General features: G+C 45.5%; 2 protein-coding genes across 11 annotated transcripts in view; one reads left to right on the top strand and one right to left on the bottom strand.

Moving 5' to 3' along the window:
• Window positions 1-27,397, bottom strand: part of mio (GATOR complex protein mio) — a 768,187-nt gene that overhangs the window by 329,308 nt on the left and 411,482 nt on the right. For all 9 annotated transcript variants that reach the window (XM_075896295.1, XM_075895366.1, XM_075865082.1 and 6 more), the window contains one exon: window positions 16,135-16,292. In XM_075896295.1, the coding sequence (XP_075752410.1) occupies window positions 16,135-16,292 (158 nt within the window). The remainder of the gene's footprint in view (window positions 1-16,134; window positions 16,293-27,397) is intronic.
• Window positions 10,594-13,563, top strand: LOC119178198 (uncharacterized). 2 transcript variants are annotated; one of them, XM_075867404.1, is made up of 3 exons: window positions 10,594-11,211; window positions 11,925-12,078; window positions 12,302-13,563. In XM_075867404.1, the coding sequence occupies exons 1-3, from the start codon at window positions 11,053-11,055 to the stop codon at window positions 12,391-12,393; spliced, it is 405 nt and encodes a 134-aa protein (XP_075723519.1). In that variant the 5' UTR covers window positions 10,594-11,052; the 3' UTR covers window positions 12,394-13,563. The 2 variants fall into 2 exon arrangements, 1 of the variants encoding a protein (XP_075723519.1); XR_012884418.1 differs by lacking the exon at window positions 11,925-12,078.

The raw sequence follows: 27,397 nt of genomic DNA, 5'->3' as shown, positions 1-27,397 counted from the left end.
GCCTTACACCCTTCTTGATTGGTATTCTGTTGCTTTCTTTATGAAGCACAATGATAGCAGTTGATCCCCTGTAGATTTCTTCCAGGATGTTTACTTACGCTTCGTCAACGCCCCGATTCCGCAGTGTCTGCATGACGGCGGATATTTCTACTGAATCAAATGCCTTTTCACAATATATGAAGGCTATGTATAGTGGTTGGCTATATTCTGAGCATTTCTCTATTACCTGATTGATAGTATGAATGTGGTCACTTGTTGAGTAGCCTGTATGAAATCCTGCTCGTTCCTTTGGTTGATTGAATTCTAATGTTGTCTCCATTCTGTTAGCAACTACTTTTGTAAATAGCTTGTATACTACAGAGAGCAAGCTGATCGGCCTGTAATTCTACACAAGTCCTTGTCATCTACTTTCTTATGTATTAGGATGATGTTAACATTCTTCCAAGATTCTGGTACTCATTTCGTCAGGAGACACCTCGTAAACAGGGTCGCTGGTTTTTCTAACACAATCTGTCCTCCATCTTTCAGCAGATCTGATGTTACTTGATCCTCACCAGCAGCTTTGCCTCTTTGCATGCTCTCCAAGGCTTTTCTGACTTCTTCTATCATTAATGGTGGGGTGTCATCTATGTTACTGCTAGTTCTTATATTATGTCGTGGATGTGCTGGCTACTGTACAGATCTCTGGAAAACTCTTCGGCTAATTTTACTATCCTAACCATAGTGGTAATTACTTTGCCTTCCTTGTCCCTTAGGGCAAACATCTGGCTTTTGCCTATCGCAAGTTTTCTCTTCATTGCTTTGACGCTTTCTCCCTTCTTCAGAGCATGTTCAATTATCTACATGTTATATCTTCTTACAACAGATACCTTTTGCTTATTAATCATTTTCGAAAGCTCTACAAACTCTATTTTGTCTGTTGTATTTGAGGCTTTCATGCTTTGAAGCTTTTTAATGAGATTTTTTGTTTCCTGGGACAGCTTGCCAGTGTCACGTCTAACTACAGTACCTCCAACTTCCACTGAACACTCCATAATGATACTCGTCAGATTATCATTCATTGCGTCAACGCTAAGACTGTTTTCCTCGATAAGAGCCGAGTACCTGTTCTGAAGCGAGACTCTGAGTTTCTGTACTTTCTCTCTCAGTTCTAGCTCATTGATTGGCTTCTTGCGTACCAGTTTCTGTCGTTCCTTCTTCAAGTCTTGGCGAATGCAGGACCATACTGTCACGGGGTCGTGACGAGGCCGAAGACAGAAAACTTCGTGTTGGGATTTAACTGTTTATTTGGGCGAACCTGTGCCCGGTAATGGGAAAGTCTAATTACAGCAGCAGTCTTGCACGGATAGCAGTCTCGGACTGATAGCGGCGAACGCAGTGTCGGCCTTCGATCAACAACTGACAAGCGGCGAAGCGCGTCGGCATTTATACTCTTGCCGTCGAATGTTCTAGCGTTATCGCTGGCGGTGGCGTAGGTTCCAGAACAATCTGTACCGTTCGCACAGTGGGCGTGATCTTATCGAAATGATCTACTACAGTCCGGAACCTTCTGGAAAACTGCAGGCGCGGTTTGCGCTGAGAATCGTGTGGTGTTTTGGGACGATAACGAAAAGTTGGGAAATGGAATGTGGCATTGCCCCCCTCTGAAAAAAGAAGGTACAATAATAATGCAAGAAAGTACAATGAATAAATTACAATACAACAATAATACAAAAAAACACTGTTTCAGTTTGTTAACGTCCATGAAACAGCTTGAGGCGCGCGACATGCACGACTTCAGGTCGCGATCGGCGTCGTTGAGAGTTCGTGATGCCGTCGGGGACAACCTCGTAATCAAGTGGGCCGAGACGTCGAACCACCTTGTACGGTCCAAAGTACCGTCGCAGAAGCTTTTCACTTGGTCCACGTCGGCGTATCGGCGTCCACACCCAAACACGTTCACCGGGCTGGTATTCCACGAAGCGTCGTCGAAGGTTGTAACGGTGGCTGTCGGTCGTCTGTTGATTCTTGATACGAAGACGCGCAAGTTGTCGGGCTTCTTCGGCGCGTTGAAGGTACTCGCTCACATCGAGGTTTTCTTCGTCGGTGACGTTGGGTAACATGGCATCGAGCGTCGTTGCCGGGCTCCTTCCGTAGACCAATTTGTATGGAGATATCTGCGTCGTCTCCTGCACCGCCGTGTTGTATGCGAAGGTCACATACGGAAGAATGGTGTCCCACGTCTTGTGTTCGACATCGACGTACATTGACAGCATGTCGGCGATCGTCTTGTTAAGCCGCTCGGTGAGGCCGTTGGTCTGTGGGTGGTACGCTGTCGTCCGGCGGTGGTTTGTTTGGCTGTATGCCAAGATCGCTTGAGTTAAGTCGGCAGTGAATGCCGTTCCTCTGTCGGTGATAAGGACCTCCGGGGCGCCGTGACGTAGGACGATATTTTCGACGAAAAACTTAGCTACCTCAGATGCACTGCCTTTTGGCAGGGCTTTTGTCTCGGCGTAGCGGGTGAGGTAGTCGGTAGCTACCACGATCCACTTGTTTCCGAAAGCCGACGTCGGGAACGGCCCCAGTAGGTCCATACCAATCTGCTGGAAAGGTCGGCAAGGTGAATCAATTGGCTGCAGAAGTCCCGCTGGCCTTGTCGGCGGTGTCTTGCGTCGCTGACAGTCCCGGCATGTCCTCACATAACGAGTGACGTCGGTGGTAAGACGTGGCCAGTAGTACCTTTCTTGTATCCTCGCGAGCGTGCGGGAAACACCGAGGTGCCCTGCCGTCGGATCGTCGTGCAGGGCCTGCAGGAGTTCTGGTCGCAGAGCTGAAGGCCCCACAAGGAGGTACTTAGCTCGAAGCGGTGAAAAGTTTTTCTTTTGTAGAAGACCGTTTCGTAGAAAGAACGACGCAAGTGTGCGCTTGAATACCTTCGGGAATTCGGCGGTCCTGCCTTCGAGGTATTCTATTAGGGCTTTAAGTTACGGGTCGGCCCGCTGTCGTTCAGCGAAGTCGTCGGTAGTTATCGTTCCCAAGAAGTAGTCGTCATCCGAGTCGTCGGGTAGCGGTTGGTCGACAGGCGCACGAGAGAGACAGTCAGCGTCGGAGTGTTTTTTGCCGGACTTGTAAATGACAGTAATGTCATATTCTTGAAGTCTCAGGCTCCATCGTGCGAGGCGACCTGAAGGGTCCTTCAAGGCGGCTAGCCAACACAAGGCGTGGTGGTCGCTCACAACTTTGAAGGGCCTGCCGTAGAGGTAGGGGCGAAATTTCGACGTAGCCCAGATGATGGCGAGGCACTCCTTTTCTGTTGTGGAATAATTTGCTTCTGCTTTGGATAGCGATCGGCTGGCGTAACTAATAACCCTTTCAAGTCCGTCGGCCTTCTGCACAAGAACGGCGCCAAGACCTACGCTGCTTGCGTCAGTATGTATTTCTGTCTTGGGGAATTCATCGAAATGGGCAAGTAACGGAGGCGTCTGGAGGCGATGTTTAAGCTCCTGGAAAGCGTGTTCCTGTGGGGTTTCCCACTTGAACTCCGAGTCGGCCTTGGTAAGGTTAGTGAGAGGATCGGCGATGCGGGCGAAGTTTTTCACGAACCGCCTATAATAGGCGCACAGGCCCAGAAATCGGCGCACGGCCTTCTTGTCAGTGGGCGGCGGGAAATCGGCGATGGCGGCTGTTTTCTGTGGATCGGGACGAACTCCAGACTTGCTGATAACGTGCCCCAGAAACAAGGAGTCCTCATACGCAAATCTGCACTTTTCTGGCTTCAGTGTGAGTCCGGACGTCTTGATGGCTTGAAGGACAGCTTCAAGGCTCCGAAGATGCTCGTCGAAACTCGAGGAAAACACGACGACGTCGTCCAAGTAAACAAGGCAAGTCTGCCACTTCAATCCTGCCAGTACTGTATCCATAACGCGTTGAAAAGTTGCAGGCGCTGAGCAAAGGCCGAAGGGCATCACCTTAAACTCGAAGAGGCCGTCCGGTGTTATAAACGCCGTCTTCTCTCGGTCTCGTTCGTCGACTTCGATTTGCCAATAGCCAGTCTTGAGGTCCATTGACGAGAAGTACTTGGCGTTGTGGAGCCGATCAAGGGCGTCGTCTATTCGTGGGAGAGGATACACATCCTTTCTTGTGATTTTGTTCAGGTGGCGATAATCGACGCAGAAACGTAGGGTCCCATCCTTTTTCTTCACTAACACCACGGGGGATGCCCACGGACTCTTGGACGGCTGGATAATGTCATCTCGCAGCATTTCATCTACTTGTCTCTTCATTGCCTCACGTTCTCGCGTCGAAACCCTGTACGGACTCTGACGGAGTGGTCTGGCATTTTCTTCGGTTATGATTCGATGTTTCGTGATTGGGGTCTGCCGAATTTTCGATGACGACGAAAAGCAATCTTCGTATTGCAGGAGCAGGGCCTTGAGCTGTTCTTGCTTATCGTTCGGAAGTCTGGTATTGACGTCGAAAGCTATGGGAGGGGCTTGGTTCCTCTGAGCAGGTTCCGCAGAATCGGCGAGGGCGAAAGCACTGGTGGCTTCGACAATTTCTTCGATGTATGCGACCGTTGTTCCTTTGTTCACATGTTTGTACTCATTGCTGAAATTCGTGAGCATAACCGTTGCTTTGCCTCCCCGCAGCTCTGCAATTCCTCTTGCGACGCAAATATTTCGGGTGACCAACAGATGCTGACTGCCTTCAACGACGCCTTCCAAGTCAGGTGATTTAGGAGCGCCGACTGAAATAATGACGCTTGAGCGAGGCGGAATGGTGACTTGTTCTTCCAGCACATTCAAGGCATGGTGTCCTGACGGCGTGCGCGGCGGTAGTGCTTCTTCTGTGGATAACGTTATCGACCTTGTTTTTAGGTTGATGACAGCCCCATGGAGGCATAAGAAGTCCATGCCAAGGATGACATCTCTCGAGCAACGCTGTAGGACTACGAAGTCTGTAGGATAAATACGGCCGTTAATGGTGACTCTCGCTGTGCAGATTCCTGCAGGCGTTACGAGATGACCTCCGGCTGTGCGGATTTCAGGGCCTTTCCAAACTGTCCTAACTTTCTTTAACTTCGCGGCGAACGACCCACTGATGACAGAATAGTCGGCTCCAGTATCGACGAGAGCGGTCACACTGTGGCCGTCGATAAGAACGTCGAGGTCGCTAGTTCGCCGTCTCGCATTACAGTTAGGGCGTGGCGTCGGGTCACGGCTGCGTCGGCTTGTTCCGCTGCTTTCATGTTGCGTCGTCCGGCCACCTTCGGTAAGTGAGCTTTTGCCTTCAGGGCTTTTCCTGGTTGGGGTTGTGTTCAAAAAGCTCCGTCGCGTCGGCGTCGTCGTCGGAGGATCTTCGGTAGTTCGTCGCACAGCAACCGCACCTCCATCAGTTGCTGCCCTTAGTTTCCCGGATACGGGCTAGGAGACCGGCCCCGCGTTGGGCCAGAGTACTGCCGGGGGTGTGGTGACATGCGGCGGCTGGGCGACGGCGAACGGGAAGGACTTCGTGGTGTCCATTGAGTTCCTGCCAGGTAGTCGGCGATGTCACGTGGCCGATCTCCTGGCTGCGGACGTGGTGCATTGACGGCGAAGCCACGCAGTCCCATGTGTCGGTACTGGCAACGGCGGTATGTGTGCCCGGCCTCGCCGCAGTGGTAGCAGAGCGGGCGGTTGTCAGGTGCACGCCAAACGTCCGTTTTTCTCGGTGCACTGCGCTGGCCCGCTGGGGAACGGTAGGACGTCGGTTGGGGTGGTGGCGGCGGTGGCGTCTGGCGACGGAAGTGTGGCGGGGCGGCGTTTTGGCGTGGACGGGGAGGAGCGCTGTGGCGCACTGCAGCGGCGTAGCTCATAGTTTCTGGCTCGGGCGGCGGTGTTTCAGGAATTCGAAGCGATTGCCGGACTTCTTCTCGCACAATGTCGGCGATTGAATCCACTTGAGGCTGCGTCGAAGGCAACAGTTTGCGCAGCTCTTCCCGCACGATCGCTCGGATCGTTTCACGCAGGTCGTCGGAGTCACTGGCTTGAGCAGCAGCGCATTCTGGAGTCAGGCGACGGTCATACTGTCTGGTGCGCATGTCTAGCGTTTTTCCGATGGTGGTCGCCTCGGATACAAATTCTTGGACGGTGTTCGGTGGGTTCCTCATTAGTCCCGCGAAGAGCTCCTGTTTGACCCCTCGCATGAGGAAACGAACTTTCTTTTCCTCAGGCATGTCTGGGTCAGCGTGACGGAACAGGCGGGTCATCTCCTCTGTGAAAATTCCAACCTTTTCGTTTGGTAGCTGAACCCGGGTCTCGAGTAGAGCAGCGGCCCTCTCTTTGCGAGCGACGCTTGCGAACGTATGAAGAAATGCGCCGCAGAAGACATCCCACGTTCGGAGCGTGGACTCCCGATTCTCTATCCAGGTCCTTGCGGTGTCTTCCAGGTAGAAGTACACACGACGGAGCTTTTCTTCATTGTCCCAGTGGTTGAGGGCGGCCACACGGTCGTATGTTTCTAGCCAGGTTTCCGGGTCTTCAAATGATGAGCCATGGAACGTTGGTGGTTCCCTGGGTTAATGAATGACGATCGCGGGCTGGGACGCTCCGGTTGTCATTGTCACTGCCGTCAAGGTCATAGTCTTGGTCTTCCGCGCCTTGTCTTGTAGCAGGCCGTACTCCGGTGGGAGACCTTGCTGTCGGCGGCTCGTTCGCTGCTCTTGGTTGGCGTCGGTGTCTTCTCCGCGAAGGGGGCTGGGTTCACGGCTTGACGGGGGCGTCCGGTACATGAACGAAGCAGCACCTCCACCAGATGTCACGGGGTCGTGACGAGGCCGAAGACAGAAAACTTCGTGTTGGGATTTAACTGTTTATTTGGGCGAACCTGTGCCCGGTAAAGGGAAAGCCTAATTACAGCAGCAGTCTTGCACAGATAGCAGTCTCGGACTGATAGCGGCGAACGCAGCGTCGGCCTTCGATCAACAACTGACAAGCGGCGAAGCGCGTCGGCATTTATACTCTTGCCGTCGAATGTTCTAGCGTTATCGCTGGCGGTGGCGTAGGTTCCAGAACAATCTGTACCGTTCGCACAGTGGGCGTGATCTTATCGAAATGATCTACTACAGTCCGGAACCTTCTGGAAAACTGCAGGCGCGGTTTGCGCTGAGAATCGTGTGGTGTTTTGTTTTGGGACGATAACGAAAAGTTGGGAAATGGAATGTGGCAATACCATTTATGGTCACTGCATCGTACCTTGCCAACCACTTCCACATCCTGCACAATGCCTGGATGTGCACACATTATAAAGTTTATTTCGTTTTTATTTTCGCCATTAGGGCTCCTCCATGTCTACTTGCGGTTTCCTCGTTTTTGGTAGAAGGTAATCGAAATCCGTAAGTTATTGCGTTCTGCAAATTGTACTAGTAGCTCCCCTCTGGCATTTCTAGTACCGATGCCATAATCTCTTACCGCCTGGTCTCCAGCCTGTTTCTTCCCTTCTTTTGCATTGTAGTCTCCTATCAGTATAACATACTGTGTTTTTATTTTTTATTTATTTATTCAATACTACCAGCCACCTTTTGGCAGCCAGGGCAGGAGTGGTACAGTGCAGATTTTGAACACTAAGTTTACACGCGACCAGTAACACGGTCCGTGGTACACAGGAAAGCAATAATGCAGTAAGCTTTCAGATTGTCACGACACAAACACAAGCACGCGCAATCAGTAGCATGGCCCACGATTCACAAAGCAGTAGTATTTCTTGTTACAAATAGCTACTTGAATATACAATAAAATCGCCAATGCTAGTCTAATGTAAAACACACAAAGTGCACAATGCGCATTGACCAGGAAACGTGAAAAAAGAAAAAAAAAAGCAGTGTGCGTTGGTGGCATGGTAGCAAGATAACGCGTGAAATACGTTAGTTCAATAGAACAGGGGAACAAAACCAGCACTTCCAATCATACACAATTTTGAATAGTCGTTGAAAAAGCATTTTGATTAGTTAAGTTAGTAACGTCACGTGGCAAAGTGTTCCAATCTGCTATCGTTCTCGGGAAAAAGGATAGACGGTGAGCGTTTGTTCTCGTGAAAGGCATTAGGATTGTTTTGTTGTGCTTGTTCCAGGTGGGCCGTGACATGTTGAATTTAAGATAAGTATTGAAGTCAAGCTTTGAATAACCATTGACTATGCTGTGTAATATTTTAAGACGATGCATTTTAAGGCGGGATTCTAGTGTTGGTAGATCAGAACGCCTGCGCAGTTCTGTCACGGATACTCACCTGCTGTATGCGTTGTGAATAAATCGCAGCACTTTCTTTTGTACCCGTTCGAGCATCGCTGAATCTGTCTTTGAGTGTGGGTCCCAAACAACGTCTGCATACTCGAGCAAGGGGCGGACCAGTGTAGTGTACGCAACAGTTTTCATTTTGCTTGTACAGTGCTGAAGTTGTTGTCTTAGAAGCCAAAGTCTGCGCAGTGCTGATAATGTAATGTTTTGTATGTGTTTGTTCCAGGTGAGGTTTGATGTCATGGTTACACCCAAATACTCGAACTCGTTAACAACCTCTAATTCAACATTGTTAATTTGATGAGTATATTGCAACGGACACTTTTCGCCCATTATTGTAATTTGGCGGCACTTTGTTGTGTTGAGGCTTATGTTCCAATCAGCACACCAATTACTAACAGCTGTTAAGTATTTATTGAGAATTTTCTGGTCATTTACCAATTCAATAGGGCCTAATTTAAACTGTAAATCGTTTAAATGGATAATGAAAAGTAACGGACCTAATTCAGAGCCCTTTGGGACTCCAGAAACAACTGATGACAAGTGAGAAGCAGTTTTTTGTTCACTACATCATTTTGCCTCATCAGAAATACCAGTCATGATTTTTGATGACTTTAATATAAACCTTCCGCAAACCGCTCTGACACACAGTTTTCCAATAATATAAACTCAAATGGATTCAATAATGTTATTGATCTATCCACTTGTTTTACACCCTCTAGTGAATCTTTCATTGATTACGTTTAACAACGTTAGATGGCACTGTTACTACAACTGGTGTTATTAGTTGCGACCTCAGTGATCATTTGGCTTTGTACTGTACAGTGCCCAAATCGTCGGTTCAGTCTCTTGGGCAGTCTACAACTGTAACACTTAAATGGGTCATAGCCACTGATAAACTTAAGAAGTTTCATGAGTTAGTGTCAGCAGTCTAGGCCCCACATTGTTTCTTCTTTACATTAATGACATAGTTTCCATTCCATCCACCATAGATATAGTTCTTTATGCAGATAATACGAGCGTGTTCTATTCTACTGCTGACTTGGCTACACTCGTACCATTAGTAAACTCCTTGTTACATAACTTATCAGATTTGCTATATACATATTTATTGTCTACAATTGAATATTAGTGAAACCAATTCGATGGTATTTCACACCAATTTAATAAATCGGTGATATCGGATGATGCCATAACATTTAGGTGTGAAGAAGTCGAGCGTGTTACACAATAGAAATTTTGGAGGGTTCGATTTCAGGAAAGTCATTGATGAAATAAGCACGTAGCACACATCTCTCAAACAACAGGTACGTCAAATAAATATCAGAACTTATTGCCTACACACATTAAACGACAGCTTTACTTTTTCTTGATACATTCTCACCTTTATTACTGCACACTCATTTGGGGGTTACATTCCAAAACAATTACAATCCATTACTCATTATACAAAAGAAAAGCTCTTCACTTTTATCATAGCGCGAACATGCAACCTTCTATTTCTTCGTAAATCGTATTCACAGTATTCGTGCAAAGCACGTTCATGAACTCTCCGAGCTCATTAATTCTCAATACACAGCCGATTCTGAAAAGTTTATATCTACTTAAAGCAACAATTCTCCTAAATAACACATTAGACATTGTGTATTCATCATGCCAAAAACCAAGAGAAATTATGAACTTCAGTTTTTATATTGGCAAATTTCAGAGCTTCTAAATACTCACAAAGATTTAATGTCACAAGTTACTGCATGTTACAGAATGGTTACATTCAGTAAGCAATCCAGAACTTTTCCTTTAGCGTAATGCTTGTGAAGCGTCATAATCGCAATCTTTGAACGTCTTTCTATTCAGCGCTTCATTTTTAGCCTACCATGTACTATTACCAAAGTTGGGTCAATAACTTATTCATGCAATCGTTTCTGTGTATTATTTTTTGTTCATGATGTATCTTGTCATAAATTATAGTCGTAATTTTCTGTTACGCACATCCATAACTTCCTAAATGTCATTTATAATGTTTATTTCTAAGTTCTAGTATTGAGTGTATTATGTACCACCCACATGTGACTGTGCTGTGCAGTGAATGCTTGTATGATGCTAGAGGCCTAATCCGATGACATATCTTGTATTGTTGCACAAAAAAAAAATTCATCTTTGAAATATAGACTGTTCGTGCACTTCATTGGCAACTAAGTTATCTATTTTTTATTTAATTTACATAGTAAGGTGTACTGCAACCAAAATTATTAATATTAAGAGGCGACGCTTCTGGGCCGCTCAGCTGGTCCAACACAAAATGAAAATCACAGAGATACTGTCACGGCTCAAAACATGAGTTCACGATATAAGTACACAGCAATATGTTGCACTTTGCCGGCCCGTAGCGGTGCCCAACCTTTCACAGATGGACTGCCAACGAATTTGGACAACGAGTTATGCCAGGCGATGACAGTGCTTGCGGTCACGGTCGAGGCCTGCGAGCGAGTCGGCGAATAAGTAAGCCGCTGAGCCAGGAAAGGAGGGCGCTACAGCCCTATTTTTTTTAAGGCCCCAGTATTTTTTAAAGGTAGCGCAAACCGTTGTACAAAAAGCGGAGGAGAATTTACTCCCCGCCCTCTACGTCTCTCTTCAATCCGGCGCACGTTTCTGCTACCCTATTGAACAGGCGCCACACGTGACCAATGAACCTTTTGACCCCTCGTCAGGTTCGGCTCCGCCGGGCAGCGACGCCATGAGTGAACGCACTGCATCTCGCTCCCACGTGTGTTGCGTTTAGCAAGGCGGCCTCGGATGCAGCGCAATGCCGACCTGCTGTGCCGTTGGCTGCTCCAGCAGCATTGCAAAAGGCGACAAGCTTTTTGTGGTTCCACGAGGAAAAAATAATGAGGAGCGGAGAGCGGTATGGCTGCATCGCATCGGCAGGAAAAACTTCGATTGTCACCGAGGGAGGCTTTGCGAGGTAAGCACTCACTACAGAACTTCTTCGCGAAGACATGCCTCCGGAAGGCTTTCAGATAAAGCTCATCCTTGGTTCAGGTTCATGTTAAACAAAAGCAGCTTCAAGTTTCCGTCGACGCTTTCTCGCAAGATTTCAACCACGATGACAGCTCGATCGTTTTTAGCTTGCTCGAATATTCGAATACGGCCACAACATAATTACTGTTGAATGCGTTCGCGATTTGCTTTCTAAATGGAACCATTTGCAGCGGAAGCAATTATGCTTCTCCAGAGATCAACCACATCTTTGATCGTTTTTCCTTTTTTTTCGCTCGAACTTTGATTACCTGTAGGCAAAATTTTGGCATTTATTGTTTTATTGTGGTTTATTGTGTTCTCAGTTTGTATTCTTTCATATTTATCTCAGTTTTGTGCACTTCCATGACCGAATTTTGTGCATGCGTGTACAGCTAATATAAGAGAGTGTATGGTAAATATAATGTTGTATAGTTGTTTATTTGTGAAATGCATAGATACTTTCGTTCAAATTTCGAACATACTTGCGAAGTTGTACACTTTCGATTAACAAAGAAAAAGGCACCTACTAAATGCAAGAAAATCATCTGGCTTTTGTGGCTGTTTGCATTTTTAACATAAGAAGCAAAATATTTTGCTTCGGCAATATCACATCAGCCAAACTGCAAAAATGCGATAGAGAATGTCGGTATTTTTCAGAAACACTTCAAGATGGATCAGTATGAGCCAGCAATTCTGGCACAAACTGGGATCAAGAAACTCAAGCCAAATGCGGTTCCTTCTATATTTGCACATCGGCCTCTTCCGAAAGAGCGCAAGCCACCCCGCAAAAGGGGGAATGAAACGGTTCCTGGTGAGGCTCCTTTGTAGTTTCTATTCCTCTCTTGTGTTGTGAATGCGATTATGTTTTGGGGTTTATATGACAATACAGTGTGTTTGGATCGCTGGCAGATAGCGTAGTTGCTGCATTTATCTTTATGACCTGTGAACCTGATTAATTCGGCATCCAATTCTGTCTTACTGTGGCAGCAAACATCCCCACCCCTACACTGTATTTGCTCAACTCTTGCTTACAGCTGTATCCTTGGATGAGCCAGAAACGTCAGTGGGGAGGGCCCCGGACGCTGAACCAGTGGGCAGTTTATTTTGTGAGTTGACTGCGCTGTGATGACAAATGTTCGCGCCTTTAGACTGTGTACTTACGCAATTCATGCTTACAGCTGCCTCCTCGGACAACACAGCAACGTCAATACACCGCGACCCTGAACCAGTGGGCCGCCCATTTTGTGAGTTAACTGCACTGTGATGGCAAATGTTCGCACCTCTAGCCTCTGTATTTACAATTCATGCTTACAGCTGCCTCCTGGAACCAGCCAGGAACGTCCCAAAGGATGACCTCTCAACCAGTGGGCGGCTCATTTTGTGAGTTGATACCACTACGATGACAACTGTTGTCACCTCTAGAGTCTCTACTTACACTGCCTTATGTGTATGTGCCTTATGTGTATACCTGCGATTAAAAACGAGGGTTCTTTTACTTAAAAGTGTGCAATGAGGGTTTCAATATTTTATGATATCTTTAGCACTTCAACGTAAGGCCCCTAGGGGCCTTACTTCAACGCGCCGCACGACAAAACGAAACCGTCCGGCGGCGCGCTCCGTGTGAGTCGCTCCTTCATGGCAGCTGAGAGTGGCGGGCAAGGAGGAAACGGTGTGGGGAAGGGAGTTTGCGCTACCTTTGAAAAATACAGGGGCCTTAATTTTTTTTACTTTGAGGAGTTAGGAGGACATTGAGGAGTTAGGAGGAGAGTGCAAGTTAATTATACTAGGAGATGTGAATGCACATATAGAAGATATAGATTGGTATACCGACCCAACAGGCGAAATGATCATGGATATATGTGAAAGGCATGATTTAATAATTTGCAACAATACCGAGAAGTGTGAAGGGCAAATAACATGGGAGGTAGGAAGGCTGCAGTGGACGATAGATTACGCACTGATGTCATATAGGATGTATGATAAGCTCAGGGGAATGCACATAGATGAAGGTGGCTCCAGAAGTCTCGGTAGTGATCACAAACGTATCAAGCTAAGTTTTGAAAGAGCAGGGAAAGTGGGAAGGAGACTAGATGAGCAACTAAAGGAAAATTTTTATTCAGTAAGGCAAATAGAAATAGCTACTAAACAAATTGAGAAAGTAATCACTGAGGATAATAAAACAGTGTGGACATACACGAATCTAAGTAGACTGTTTGAGCTAGAGCTTGCTAAGGCACGTGACAAGTTACCCCGGAAAAGAAGACACAAACCCAAAAGTTGGTGGGATGAGGAAGTTAAGAGAGCCATATCAAAACGTCAGGAAGCCTCTAGGGAACACAGACATGCTAAGCAGCGGGCTGAACCGACAGATGATGTTGAAAGAAAATGGGACATCTTTCTAAGTTCTAGAATGGAAGCATCTCTTCTGATCAATGAAAAGATTAGAAGAAAGGGAGCTCAGTGGCTGGCAGAAATACATAAAAAAAGATAGAAAGGCAGCTGCGAAATTTTGGAACTATCTAAACTCCCAAAGAAATAAGACGAGCCTAGAGCAGAGGTTTATAACTAGTACCGCTCAAGGTGCTAGGCTAGTAGGGGATGAAGCTATTGAATATATAAGAACAAGGGTGACAGAAAAATTTCAACAAACAAGTGATTTATGCACCACAATAAACAAGGATGAATCAAGTGGCGCAATGGCTCCATTTTCACGAGAGTGGGAAAGGGCTCAGAAGAGGGTTCCAAGTAGTACATCAACAGGCCCAGATGGCATTCCAATTATGCTGATAACGACATTGGGTCCGAAGCCCAAACAGACTTTGAGAGAGGCAGTGGGCAAAATAATAATCGATGGTGAAGTCCCCGATGGATGCAAACTCAGCATGATAAGCATGATTCATAAAAGAAATGGGGACAAAGCTGACATAAGCAACTACCGTCCTATAACATTGACAGCAGGGGTCTACAAGCTGGCGATGCAAATTATAAAGGAAAGACTTCAGGAATAGATAGAAGATGAGAGGGTGCTGGGGGAACTGCAGGATGGGTTTCTGAATCACAGGAGGTTGTAATACAATCTGTTCTCACTGACATCGAAATAGCAGAAAAGGGACACAGGCCCCTGTGGCTAGCATTTTTGGATATCAAGGGAGCGTACAATAGCATAGTTCAAGAGGACTTGTGGGGAATACTGTAGACACTAGGTGTGGAAGATGGAGTCACTAATCTTTTAAAGGATATCTATAAAGGTAACAAGGCAGTCATAAAGAGAGAAAAACAGGTATCCAAGCCTGCAGAGGTAAAACGGGGGCTTAGGCAGGGGTGCCCCCTGTCACCCTTATTATTCATGATGTACCAACAAGGATTAGAGGCTGAATTGAAGGGAAGTGGACTGGACTTCAACCTTTCTTTCGTCAAACAAGGAAAACCCATTGAACTGGCACTACCAGCATTGATGTACGCAGGTGATATAGTGCTAATGGCCGACAACAAGGAAGATTTACAGATATTGATAGATATCTGCGGTATTGAGGGAGATAGGTTAGATTTCAGATTCAGTAAGGAAAAATCAGCAGTCATGATTTTTAATGATAATGAAGGAAGTGAGCTTAGAATACAGGAGGTCACGCTAAAGATAGCAGATAAATAAAAATGTCAGGGTGTATGGATAAGCAATGGGGCTGAGTACCTAAGAGAACACGAAATATACGTGACGACTAAAGGTAACAAAAATGCAGTGATGATGAAAAACAGGGCACAATGGAACTACAATAGGTATGATGTTGTGAGAGGAATATAGAAAGGGGTCATGGTTCCTGGTCTGACGTTCGGCAATGCGGTCTTGTGCATGAGATCAGAAGTTCAAGCAAGATTAGACATTAAGCAACGTGGAATAGGTAGGCTTGCCTTAGGAGCTCATGGGAATACACCAAATCAGGGAGTACAAGGTTATATGGGATGGACATGATTTGAGGGCAGGCAAGCTAGCAGCAAGATAAAATTTGAGAAGCGATTGAGAAAACTGGGGAAGGAGTGTTGGGCTAGGAAGGTATTAAGCTACTTGTATATGAAGAGTGTCGATACAAGATGGAGGAAGCGAACCAGAAAATTTACTGGTAAATACTTGGAATACAGCAGGAAGCCAAACCAAAAAGAATTATCGGTTAAGAAGAAGGTGAAAGAAGCTGAGACCGATATGTGGAGAATTCGCATGATTAAGAAGTCCGCACTAGAGAGCTATCGAACTTTTAAGCAGGAAATTGCCAAGGAAAGGATCTATGATAATACTCGGGCTAGTTCTCGACTGTTTGAGGTCAGAACGGGTGTATTGCGAACTGACATATTGAGCCAAATACGAAGGGGTAGACACAGTATTCAGTGCGTGTGCAGAGGAAGAGGAAACTGCCGAACACTTAATAATGTTCTGTAAAGGGCTTCACCTTATAGTTCAAAATGATGGTGCAGAGGTTTTCAAAGCACTGGGGTTTAGGGACAAGGAGGACAAAATAGACTTTAAGCAGGTAGAATTAACAAGAAGGAGGTTATCTGATTAGTGGCTAAAGTCAAGGCACGAGTAAAAACTAAACCCTTCACTGCAAAGTACGAGTCCTCAACCTCACTATTTAAAGAAAAAAATAAATATAGCTTTTGGTTCACTAAGTATTACGGCTTGGTGGTGTTAGCTACCGCCCGATCTAAATTGTACAGCCATATAGATCCATCCATCCATGTAGGTTTAGCACCTGGGCCCACACAAACCTCTCACAGGTGTACACACTTTTCCCCCGAGCGCTCGAGCATTAAAAAAAGGTCTAGAGCTATCGTACATCCAGCACAGTTGTGTGGGCGATCTGAAAAACGAACTCACCGTTCTCTGCTGGTGTATGTGACCAGGTTGAGAGGCCCTTGTCCGGCACGATAAATAGGCTCTGAGGAGCGGTCGCCTAACATGGCCCGCACACCCACTGCATAGTCACTCTTGTTGACCAGCTTGAGGCGGGAGCTCTCCTCCAGGAAGCGCTGGAGTACATGCACCACGTCAAGGACAATACAACACCAGTGCCTCCCTTGCCTCGAGTGCTTTCGCACTGAACCACATCGGCCCCCATTCATTCACCTGTCTGGTTATTGACAGCAGCTTCTTGATTACGTCGAGCACTGCACAACTAGAACTGGCCTCACTAAGCTTGGTTTCAAGCCTATGTCCTTACTCTCTTCTGTACGGCCATGCTTCACATGCTTGCTGCTTACGTTCCACATGTACTGAGACAGATCATTCTTCACCTTATGACTGTATTAGCATATGATAATCTTGCCTTCCTCAACCCACTCCTGTAAGTGGCAGCCAGAAAAGTCACAAAGACTCCTTGCTGTCTGCAAATCCTTATAGGACAGCCAGCAGGCACAGGAGTTTTTCTTGACCTAATATCTCACAATAAGACCCCCTAAATGTTCAATGAAACTGCAGTGGTTACTTTAAAAATGATTGAATATTTTTTGAGCAGAACTTTTCTATTGAAGAAGCCACTAAAAAACTCCCTCCACCAGCAACGTGAGAAGCAATGCCAGTAGCCCTCCTCACTTCGCTCAACGTAATGCTTTCACAGGAGTGCAGCTGTGATTAACCACCTTCATTCTGAGATTTTTTAACCACATTTTCTTACTAAAAAAAAGCAAAACGATTTTAATACACAAAAAAAGCTTTCACTATACTTGTCACAAGACGTCTCTTTACAGAGTCACGAGTAAGCTACTTCCCCACATCATTGGCAGAAACCCACCAAACAACTTTCATGCTGTTTACAAGAATGAAGTCCTAGTGATTGAAGCAGAAGGAAGTGCATGCGCCAACCCTCTTTGTTGGCAACACTGTGTGTTGCCAATGCGGTTTTTTTTTGTGTGTCCCAATTACTGCCAAGAAAAAGGGAGTCCTATTCCCCAACTTTCTAAAGGCCAGTTTATCGAACTTGCACAACTCATTTATATAGAACAGCTGATGGGCTCTATGATGGAGGAAGAACACAAATCAATAACGAAACTGCACACAACAGTGACCATCCGTGTTTCTGGGCATTCAGTACAAAAATAAGTGATATTAACCGAGAACATCTGTGGACCATAATATGTACAAAAATTTGGGGGAGCTTCACCTTCAAGAGCAGATTGCGCTCCACTCGCAATCAGAACGGCAAGCTGTGCGAGTTGGTAATTAAACACAATTTTTAAGTGAGCAGCATGACCCAGACTAAAAGGAACGTACACGGACAAGCACTGTGGGGGAGCACGTGCGCACAGCCACCCTTTCCCTTTTACAACAGCGGGACAGCCTAGTTGCGAGGACACGACTGTCTCTTTGAGACACAAGTCAATAAAGCCTCTTGCGATGGCATGGACCACTCCTGCACCCGGCGTTCACAATCCCTTTTTCCCGGCGCATGGAATGGGTTTCCATTCCCTCAGCGAGGTAACCCATTCTTGTCAGAGAAGGGAAACCGGGATGGTGGAGAAAACCAGCGTGCCGACAGCTGGAGGCTCTCTGACACCAGCCCGGAAAGAAGAAGGACAAACCCGGAACTCCCTGCGAGCCAAAGACGACAAGAACTGAGGTGTGAGCGTCAACACTTGTGTTATCTGTAGTCTGTACAAGACATTTAGCGCACTATTGCTACCGCAAAGCAATAAAGTGTTGTAATAAAGTGTTGTTTGTTGACTTACTCTGTCGCCTTAATCGCCTGAACCTTTGTAGCTGCAATGACTCAAGCTACGGATTTGACGTTAATCGTGCACGGTACGATTGTGTGCGGCTGGAACATTAGCTAGGCTTCTGCATCAGCCGTGCACAGGACGAACCCCCTGCAGCACTGACTGACAACTGGTTTTATTTCTTCACACAAGTGGCTTGTTCACATGTGCAAAGTAATAAACATCAGGTGGGTGAAAAAATGATTCTGATCAAATAAAACCAGCTGTCAGTCAGTGCCTGTCTGTGTGCATTCCTTTTAGTCCTCCGTCCGGGTCGCACTGCCCATCGCAAAATTATGCCTTCACAATTGTTCGCTGGAATGCCAGCTGTGCTGCAAGGAAAGAACGTCCGTGTACATAACACAGGCCCTACTAAACCATTAATGTAATATTACTACTGCAAGAATAACTGTGGCTTTGCATATTTCTTCATTTTACCGATCACAATGTGCCCACTATGCATCTGTAAGACAAGCTCCTAAACGCCATTGGAATAAGATCGTCTGCTACAGTTCAGAGCTTAATTTGATAGCAGCAAATAGCACAAAAAGTTAGTTATTTATGTTGGGTTTATTATCCCAAGAGCGACTAAGGCTAAGCTGCGCCAAACACATGGTACCTAGTGATAACCAGTATATACATTTTAATTCTAAAGCTTATGGAGGAATCCACTTTCTTTTAGGAAATTGATAACGTTAGACAGTGGAACAAGTGAATCATCTCCTAAAATGTGATTCCGGTGCATCGGTGTGTGGTGTTTGTATAGTGCTCTAAAATTCTTTCGTCTTTCTGTTTCAATGTATGGACACGTGATTAGAATATGTAAAACCGTTAATGGCTGTTGACATTTTTCACATTCCGGCAAATCTTCTCTCCTAAGCAAAAAGTTGTGAGTGAGGTGAATATGCCCAATGTAGAGTCGGCACAGGATGACCTCAATGAACCGTTCTTGGTGAGCACTTGACTTTCATTCGCCCACTGTGGGCCTCACCAAATTCAGTTTATTAGTCGTGCAGAAGTCCCATTGTTGCTGCCATTTTGATGATAATCCTACACGAATAGTATGTAGGCTATCTTTAAGGGGAATCTTTGTTTGTTTAACTGATGTCTGTGCTGCTAAAGACGCACATTTATCTGCTTTTTCGTTGCCTGGTATCTCTATGTGGCTTGGAACCCAACAGAAATGGACAGCCATATTCTAATTATTTGTTACAATCATATGTAGGATATCACCTAGTAAAGGTTTCCACTCAGATTTTTAATGGAGCCCTTTTATTGAACTTAACGAGTCAGTGTATATGACTGCTTGTCTATTCCTCAGTGATAATTTTTTTTACTGCTTCTCGTAAAGCGTACATTTCAGCGCTGAAAACGGACATGCACTCTGGTAGTCTAACACTGACAGCACTTTCTTCTGTCACAATCCCAATGCCAACATGGTGTTTTGTTTTCGAGCCATCTGTGTAAATTTTGGTATAACCTTTGCATTTGTCCTGGATTGCGCGGAACTCATGAATTAAGTGTTGTGGTGCGGTGTCGTTTTTCTTAAATCGGGTCAGAGAAAATTCGCACAGTTGCGCCAGGTCAGCCCATGACGGCAGTCTCGGTGGTTTGATGGCAACCATCAGTGCATCATTACAAATATTGTAGGTGCAGCAATGCTCTTCGAAGCGTAAAATCAATGGTTTGATGAGGTGTGGCCTGTTTGAGTAGTGTAAGCATGAGTGGCATTGCATGATGATGCCGTGGCATATATGTTGAGACTGTGACCTAATCCTTAAAAGATAAGAGAGGGTTAAAAATATGGGGCGCCGGCATAACGGAAGTTCATTACAATCTATGTACAAACTCTGGACTGGGGATGTTTTATACGCACCATTTGATAAACGCAGACTGAGATTGTGTACGGGGTCTAGACGGCGAATGTAGGATTCTCTGGCCGAGTCGTAAACAATGCACTCATAGTCTAAAAGGCTACGCACAAGAGAACAATAAACTGTCAATAGGAAGAATCGATCAGAACCCCAATGCTTATAGGATAAAACCTTTAAAATATTAAGCACTTTATTGGCCTTAATTTTGAGTGCATTAATATCAGCAAGAAAGTTTAGTTAACTGTCAAATGTAACACCTAGAAGTTTTCGTTCATACTTTATCATCGACATGTTGTTTAATTTAAGCTCTGGGTCTGGAAATAATCCTCTTTTTAATGTTGATACCACAGCAACCGTCTTTTGTGTAGAAAATCGGAAGCCGTTTCTGTCAGCCCAATGGATTTGTTTGTTCACGGTAACTTGAAGTTGCCCCTCACATGTTGATAGGTTAGAAGCACGAGAAGCAATTTGAAGATTGTCAATATATAAAGAGTGCATGATTGTGGGTGGTATGATCATACTAATTGAATTCATTTTTACTATGAAAACAGTAGTGCTAAGGACGCAGCCTTGAGGTGCGCCGTTTTCCTGGATAAATGTACATGAAAGTACAGTGCCTAACCGCACCTGTAATGTTCTGTTAGTCATGAAATCGGACAAACATTTTAGCATTTTGCTTCGAATGGATAGATTAGCGAGGCTTTGCAGAATTTCGTGTCGCCACGTGGTATCGTAGGCCTTTTCTAGGTTGAAAAAAAAAAAAACGCAAGCCAATGCTGCTTGTGATGAAACGCCTCTCGTATTTCATGCTCCAGAGGAACAAGATGGTCAGTGGTTGAGGAACCTTCTTTATATCCGCACTGATGATTGTCTATCAAATTTCTGGAGTAGAGAAGAAATGACAGTCTCCAATTCATGATACTTTGGTAAGTCTTTGCCAGGTAGCTGGTAAAAGCGTTCGGTCTGTAGCTACTAGGGGACGTTGGGGGTTTTCCAGCTTTCAGAAATGAGACTATTATGGCAGTTTTCCATTTCAGTTTCAGTTTTATTGAGCATTTTCTTAACAGAGTTGCCAAAAAGAAAACGCAAGGATAAGAGCAAAAAGCTGCTATTTTAGCAGCTTGACGAGGCTCCTACTCCTTTTCACTTGGCAATTACAAATCCGCAGAGCACAAACATGAAAAAACAATTTGACGTCGATTTTCAAAACTTCAAGAAATTAGGAAATAAAAAAATGCATCAAAATTACATCATTTCCAGGTTCTGGCATAGATCCAGATTGCCATACCATGTTGAAATATGTAAATAAAACCTTTGTAGATGATTCGGGCAGGTGTGCCAGCATAGAGTAGTGTATGTTGTCGGGGCCTACTGCCGTTTTTTTACCATGTGAGAGTACCATGTTTAGTTCCTATAGTGTTAGACGTTGGTTGTAAGCTTCGTGTAAAGCACCTGTGAGCGGTAGTTTCTGCTTCCCTGCAGTTAAACTTCTTTGTGTTTGAAGAAAGTATCAGTGTAGTTGGCTGAACTGGAAATGTTGTAGAAATGTTCCCCTAATACGTCGGCTTGTTCTTGTGTTGTTGTCTGGATGTCTGGGCTTGTGAGAATGGGTATTGTGTAGGCTGAGCAGTCTCCTCTGAATTTCCTCAACTGGCCCCACAATCGCTTAGACGAGACAGTGCTATTTATGGAAGATATGTAATTGGGCCATGATGTTTTTTCAGCCTGTCTACGGATATATCGCGCCTTCGCTTCAACCTGCTTGAAGTTCACGAGGTTACTTTATGTAGGGTACCTCCTCAGGACACCCCAAGCTTTGTTTTGCAGTTTCTTTGCTTCGGTGGATTCCTTTGTCCAGCAGGCAATTCGTTTATTTCGACATGATTTGACTATCGTGGTAGTGTTTTTTTCTGTGGCTGTAATTATATCTGTGATTTTGTCGTTTATGTCATCGATGGTCATATCTGGCGTGATGGCGTCCTTGAGTTTTGCATTCTGAAAACAGTGGCCAGTCCGGAAGATGGTTTAACCAGCGGCATGGTTTAGAGGTGATGTTGGGTAGTGAGGTTGGCAGCTTGACGATTGCAGGTAGGTGATCACTGCCATATGAAGAGCCGAGAACTTCCCACTTGAAATCATTAAAAACAGATGGTGAACAGAATGCTAGATCGAGGCAACTAAACTTGCCTGAGCTTGGTGAAAAGTATGTTGGTGTGCCAGAGTTTAAAAGGCAAATTGTGGTGTTTTGGTTTCGATTTCGTGGTTGCCAGATTCCATTTCGTGGTTGCAGATTCCTAGCGACGAACGAATAAGGTTTTTAAATATAAGTGTTCAGTGTTCTGACAACCAGATATGCTGGTGCTATGATCCGCGTGCTCAGAAAGCTTAACTCCCATTTCCTTCCGGTCATTCCAAACTAACCAAGAGAGCCATCGCCACGACTAGCCTCAAAAACGCACTGAACAAGTCATGTGCGCACCTTATGAAGCAGAGCTTCCATATTCAAATCACACGTTTGCAAGGATCGGGCTATCCGGATCATGTTTTAGTTTCAGTTGCGGAAAAAGAGTTGAAAAGGATTCGTGCAAGGTCAAGCAAATCTAATGTCTTGCCGATTCACCCGCAAAATCAAGACGCACGGCAATAATTCCATATGTTCACCAGCTGTCACATAACCTTAAGAAAGTGGCACTTTGGGACAATATTAGGGTGCTATTTTCAGTACGTGATAAACTTGGGAAATTGTGCGTGCTGATGAATCCGTCACGTGGGGAAAGGGTGTTGTGCACAAAAAGGCATGCATACACACAAGTTTGTGGAGTGCATTTCGTTCGTCATTTATCTTATTCTGTTCACATGTGGAAAAAAATATGTCGACCAAACCAGTAGGTGTGTGAATGAGCGATTGAGAGAACACGATTACAAGGCGGATAAACTGCCGCCAGAAGGTTTTCTCGCTCTTCACATTCACGCGTGTGGGTGCCGGTCTTTGTTCGAGAGTACAATCATTGTTGGTCGGCATAAGGATGAGATGACTCGGTTGATCATAGAAGCCGAACTTATTGATGCTTTTGGACATCTATGTATTAGCAAGCCTTCAATTGCCTTGTCACCCAAGGAACTGGCGTTCCTGCGTACGCAGTGATACGTGATTTTATCTGCGAGGTTTTTTGTTGTCCTATTTATAGTTCTTTTCTTGAAGGTAGATGAATGACATTGTCGTGCATTTATCTGAATACACGTGCTTATCTGCTTGCTCGCCTGACGATTATGGCTTATAAGAGGCTTGGAGGTCGAAAATAAGCATGTTGTTGCTAGTAGCGCTCTGTCCTCTCAGTCTATTCTTTCCTGTGTTCGTTTTTTCGCCTCGCGCTACATAAATTTCTTTCAAATTCCCAGCAAAACCTGCTGTTTTTTTCCCCTGCAACATGAGGGTTTTTAGAGCGGTTCTTCAATTCTTCCAGGGCACTGGACAGCTGTCTGTAGAAGGCAGTCGCCGCGTCATCAGCCATAAACATCACTTCTATTTTCTTCATCATTATCATCAGCCTGACTACGTCCACTGCAGGACAAAGGCCTCTCCCATGTTCCGCCAGTTAACCCAGTCCTGTGCTTGCCGCTGCCAATTTATACCCACAAACTTCTTAATCTCATCTGCCCACCTAACCTTCTGTCTCCCCCTGACCCGCTTCCTTTCACTGGGAATCCAGTTAGTTACCCTTAATGACCAGCGGTTATCCTGTCTACACGCTACATGCCCAGCCCATGTCCATTTCCTCTTCTTTATTTCAACTATGATGTCCTCAACTCCCGTTTGTCCCCTAATCCACTCTGCTATTTCCTTGTCTCTTAAGGTTACACCTACCATTTTTCTTTCCATTGCTCGCTGCGTCGTCCTCAATTTAAGCTGAACCCTCTTTGTAAGTCTCCAGGTTTCTGCTCCGTAGTTAAGTACCGGCAAGATACAGCTGTTACATACTTTCCTCTTGAGGGATAGTGGCAATCTACCTGTCATAATTTGAGAGTGCTTGCCGAATGTGCTCCACCCCATTCTTATTCTTCTAGTTACTTCAATCTCGTGGTTTGGCTCTGCGGCTATTACCTGCCCTGAGTAAACATAGTCTTTTACAACTTGAAGCGCACTATTACCTATCTCGAAGCACTGCTCTTTTCCGAGGTTGTTGTACATTACTTTCGTTTTCTGCAGATTAACTTTAAGACCCACCTTTCTGCTCTCCTTGCCTAACTCCGTAATCATGAGTTGCAATTCGTCCCCTGAGTCACTCAGCAATGCAATGTCATCGGCGAAGCGCAGGTGAAGCCATCGGCGAAGCGCATCGGCGAAGCCCAGCTACGGTACACAACGTCAATGCCGGACAATGAACAAGCCTTCACTTTGAAGAACCCTATAACTTACAAGTAAATGTTCATTTGGAACTGAACCTATAAGCAGTGCGTGGTGCAAAACGACTCGGCCCCCAACTGTACGCGAGCACTAACTGCGATCTATTGGGATACGCCTCACTTGCTGAAAGTGAACCAAGTCTACTTTTTTCGACTGTTGCAGCATATTAAAGTCAATCAATTACATACTCAAAACAATACTTTGACAAATGATGCATATTTTAAAAAACAAAGCCTGTGGGTACCAAAGACGCATACTAACTATGGCAAACAAATATTAACTTATCAGGTGATTCTGGCTATGAATAAAATGTCTACAAATGTTAATTCTGATGTTTCAATGAAAATATTTAAAAAGGAAACAAAGAAATATTTACTTGACTCTGGTTTCTGTTAGGTATAACAACATTTTCACTGCTATATCCTTAAGAACGGTTTATTTTGTTGTGCTTGCAAGTGTCGTTTTGTTAAGTGTTGCCAGACTGTACAATGGAGCCGAGGCCTTTGTCAGGCACCCCAGCCTTTAGCCCCGGCTTCCTCCTTTGTATGAAAGGAAATAAAACTTCACTGTCGGCAGTGCTCACAAATCAGAGGTTTCAGCGTGTTTTCATTATGACTAGTGAGATGGCGCGACAGGCATAAGGTGGCGCTTTAAAGGTCACAGCTCCGTGCGTTGCGATGTGCGAGTACTTATCTCGTAATTGGGGCAGCTTGCCCGTCTTGTGCTGGCATTGAAGTTGTCAAGAGCACAAAGGTCACTTCTCTCACTGCAGCGGCCGCCTTTGCAAATGAAGCGCTGCTCCGATACAGAAGAGTGACTGCGGTGGTTGTGAGTTCGTGCTCGCACGTGTACTTCTATTCAGGAACAGCTTAAAAAACACCAGGTGGTTGAAATTTCCGCAGCCCTTCACTAGAGAGTCTTGATTTGATTGATATGTGGGGTTTAACGTCCCAAAACCACCATATGATTATGAGAGACGCAGTAGTGGAGGGCTCCAGAAATTTAGACCACCTGGGGTTCTTTAACGTGCACCCAAATCTGAGCACACAGGCCTACAACATTTCCGCCTCCATCGGAAATGCAGCCGCCACAGCCAAGATTTGAACCCGCGACCTGCGGGTCAGCAGCCGACTACCTTAGCCACTAGACCATCGCGGCGGGGCACACTAGAGAGTCTCATTATCATATCATGGTTATGGGACACTCTAGATAATATATGTAAGTTCGCGCTAATCCTGTGTATTCCTGGGCGCTCATTTCGTCCGTCATTCTTTGTGTTTGAGCCGCACTCTTTATGTATCAAGCTGTGACAGTTGGTTCGCGATCGTTCTGCGTGTGCTCGTTTTGAGTGACCTTTTCATTTGAGGAGTGAGCTGCAAGTTTTGAGCTGCATGTAGAAGAAAGAGAACTGACATGCCCTTGGTAATGGTTTAGTAAGTAAGGACTGCTTGGAATGGACATGAAATCCGGACTGCTGGAGGCCACCTGATAACACCAGTCGGAGTTTGCACGGGCAGAGTCAATCAACAACAGGACTTATCCTGCGAGCTTTGTTATGCAACAACAGTGTTCCAGGGACATGTTACTTGGGAGGGACTTCCTTAGTTACCATGGCACTGTCGTCCCCCTGAGTTCTGAATCAATCACATGAATTTAAGAAAAAAAGCTGCCCCGCTACACGATGCCGGAGAACCACACACTTAATGTAATAGATGAGCAGGTCACCGCGTCGCTTTTCTCCAGTGTCATCATATCCGTCGGCACCGACAAAGCCAAAAACAAAAGCGTCAATGAGACAATCAGCACCTGCTCTTAGACTGTCAAATTTGCATCGAAAGAGGTGTAGCTGAGCTGCATGACGGCAAAACAAAGGTAGTGCTGACAAATTTCAGCCACGAATATAGGCACCTCGAAGTTGGAACAAATGTGTCCCATGCACTGAGGAATTCGTAGACGCCAGCAATATTTTCGGCCTTTTCGATTCTGTCGAACGCACTTCGACGTATCGAGGTACCTAGCCAAATTTCCATGTCAACCCGAGCCTACCGAAGCGCGAGCAAGACCAGCTCAAGGCCCTGCTCCTGCAATGCAAGGACTGCTTCTCGTCATCGCTGAGAATTCTACAAACCTCAATCGCGAAACATCGCATTATAACAGAACTCAATCAGTTCGACAGAGCCCGTACCGAGTTTCAACATGCAAGGGCGAGGTTGTGAAGAAACAAGTCGACGAAATACTACGTGATGATATCATTCAGCCGTCCAAAAGTCCACGAGCTTCATCCGTGGTATTAGTGAAGAAGAAAGGCAGAACCCTACGTTTTTGCGTCGATTACCACACCCTGAACAAAATTGCTAAAAAAGACTTGTACCCTCTCCCACGTGTAGACAATGCCCTAGATTGACACCACAGCGTGAAGTACTTTTCGTCGATGGACCTCAAGACCGGCTATTGGCAAATCGAGGTCGACGAGCAGTTTAGCAACAGCAGGTGCGGCTACGAATGGCCTACTAAAGTGCTTTCTGCCTACAGGTTGATTCAGCAAACCGATTAAGACAGCTGTTTGGTTTCTACCACCGTGCCCTTGATCTTGGATCCGCAAAGGCTGCGCCTGCGTAAGGATTTCCGGTGGCTCTCGGCAGCACATCCTTATAACCTGCGCAGATCATCAGCCCGTGGTACCGGGTTTCTGGATAAAAGGCCCTGCAAGTTCTCCCTGCCAGCCAGTTTAGCAGCAGCAGGTGTGGCTACGAATGACCTACTAAAGTGCTTTCTGCCTACAGGTGCGACTCCCACCTTCTTTCTACATTATTTTGTTTTATGCCGCCATTGTTGCTGCCTGTGGAGTTTTGTTCAACTTCGTGATGCCTACGTGCGCGGGACTTGCAAAACGTTTAGAAGTGTTAGAAAATGCACTGCAGGGTAAAACTAGTTTGGTTGTTGAGGCTGTTGTTTCTCGCGTTAAATCTCGGATGAATGCTGACCATGACCAGCCAATAGAAAAGTTGAAAAAAGAAATCGACGAAATGAAAATTAGTATGAATTCCCTCAGTGAAACAGTAGAAAAGCTCAAAGCATAACAGAATCATTTGCTAGCTGAAAACAAGAAT

The sequence above is a fragment of the Rhipicephalus microplus genome, chromosome 1 (genome assembly GCF_043290135.1).
Source record: "Rhipicephalus microplus isolate Deutch F79 chromosome 1, USDA_Rmic, whole genome shotgun sequence".
Taxonomy (NCBI): Eukaryota; Metazoa; Arthropoda; class Arachnida; order Ixodida; family Ixodidae; genus Rhipicephalus; species Rhipicephalus microplus.
This window is presented reverse-complemented; position numbering and strand designations above follow the sequence as displayed.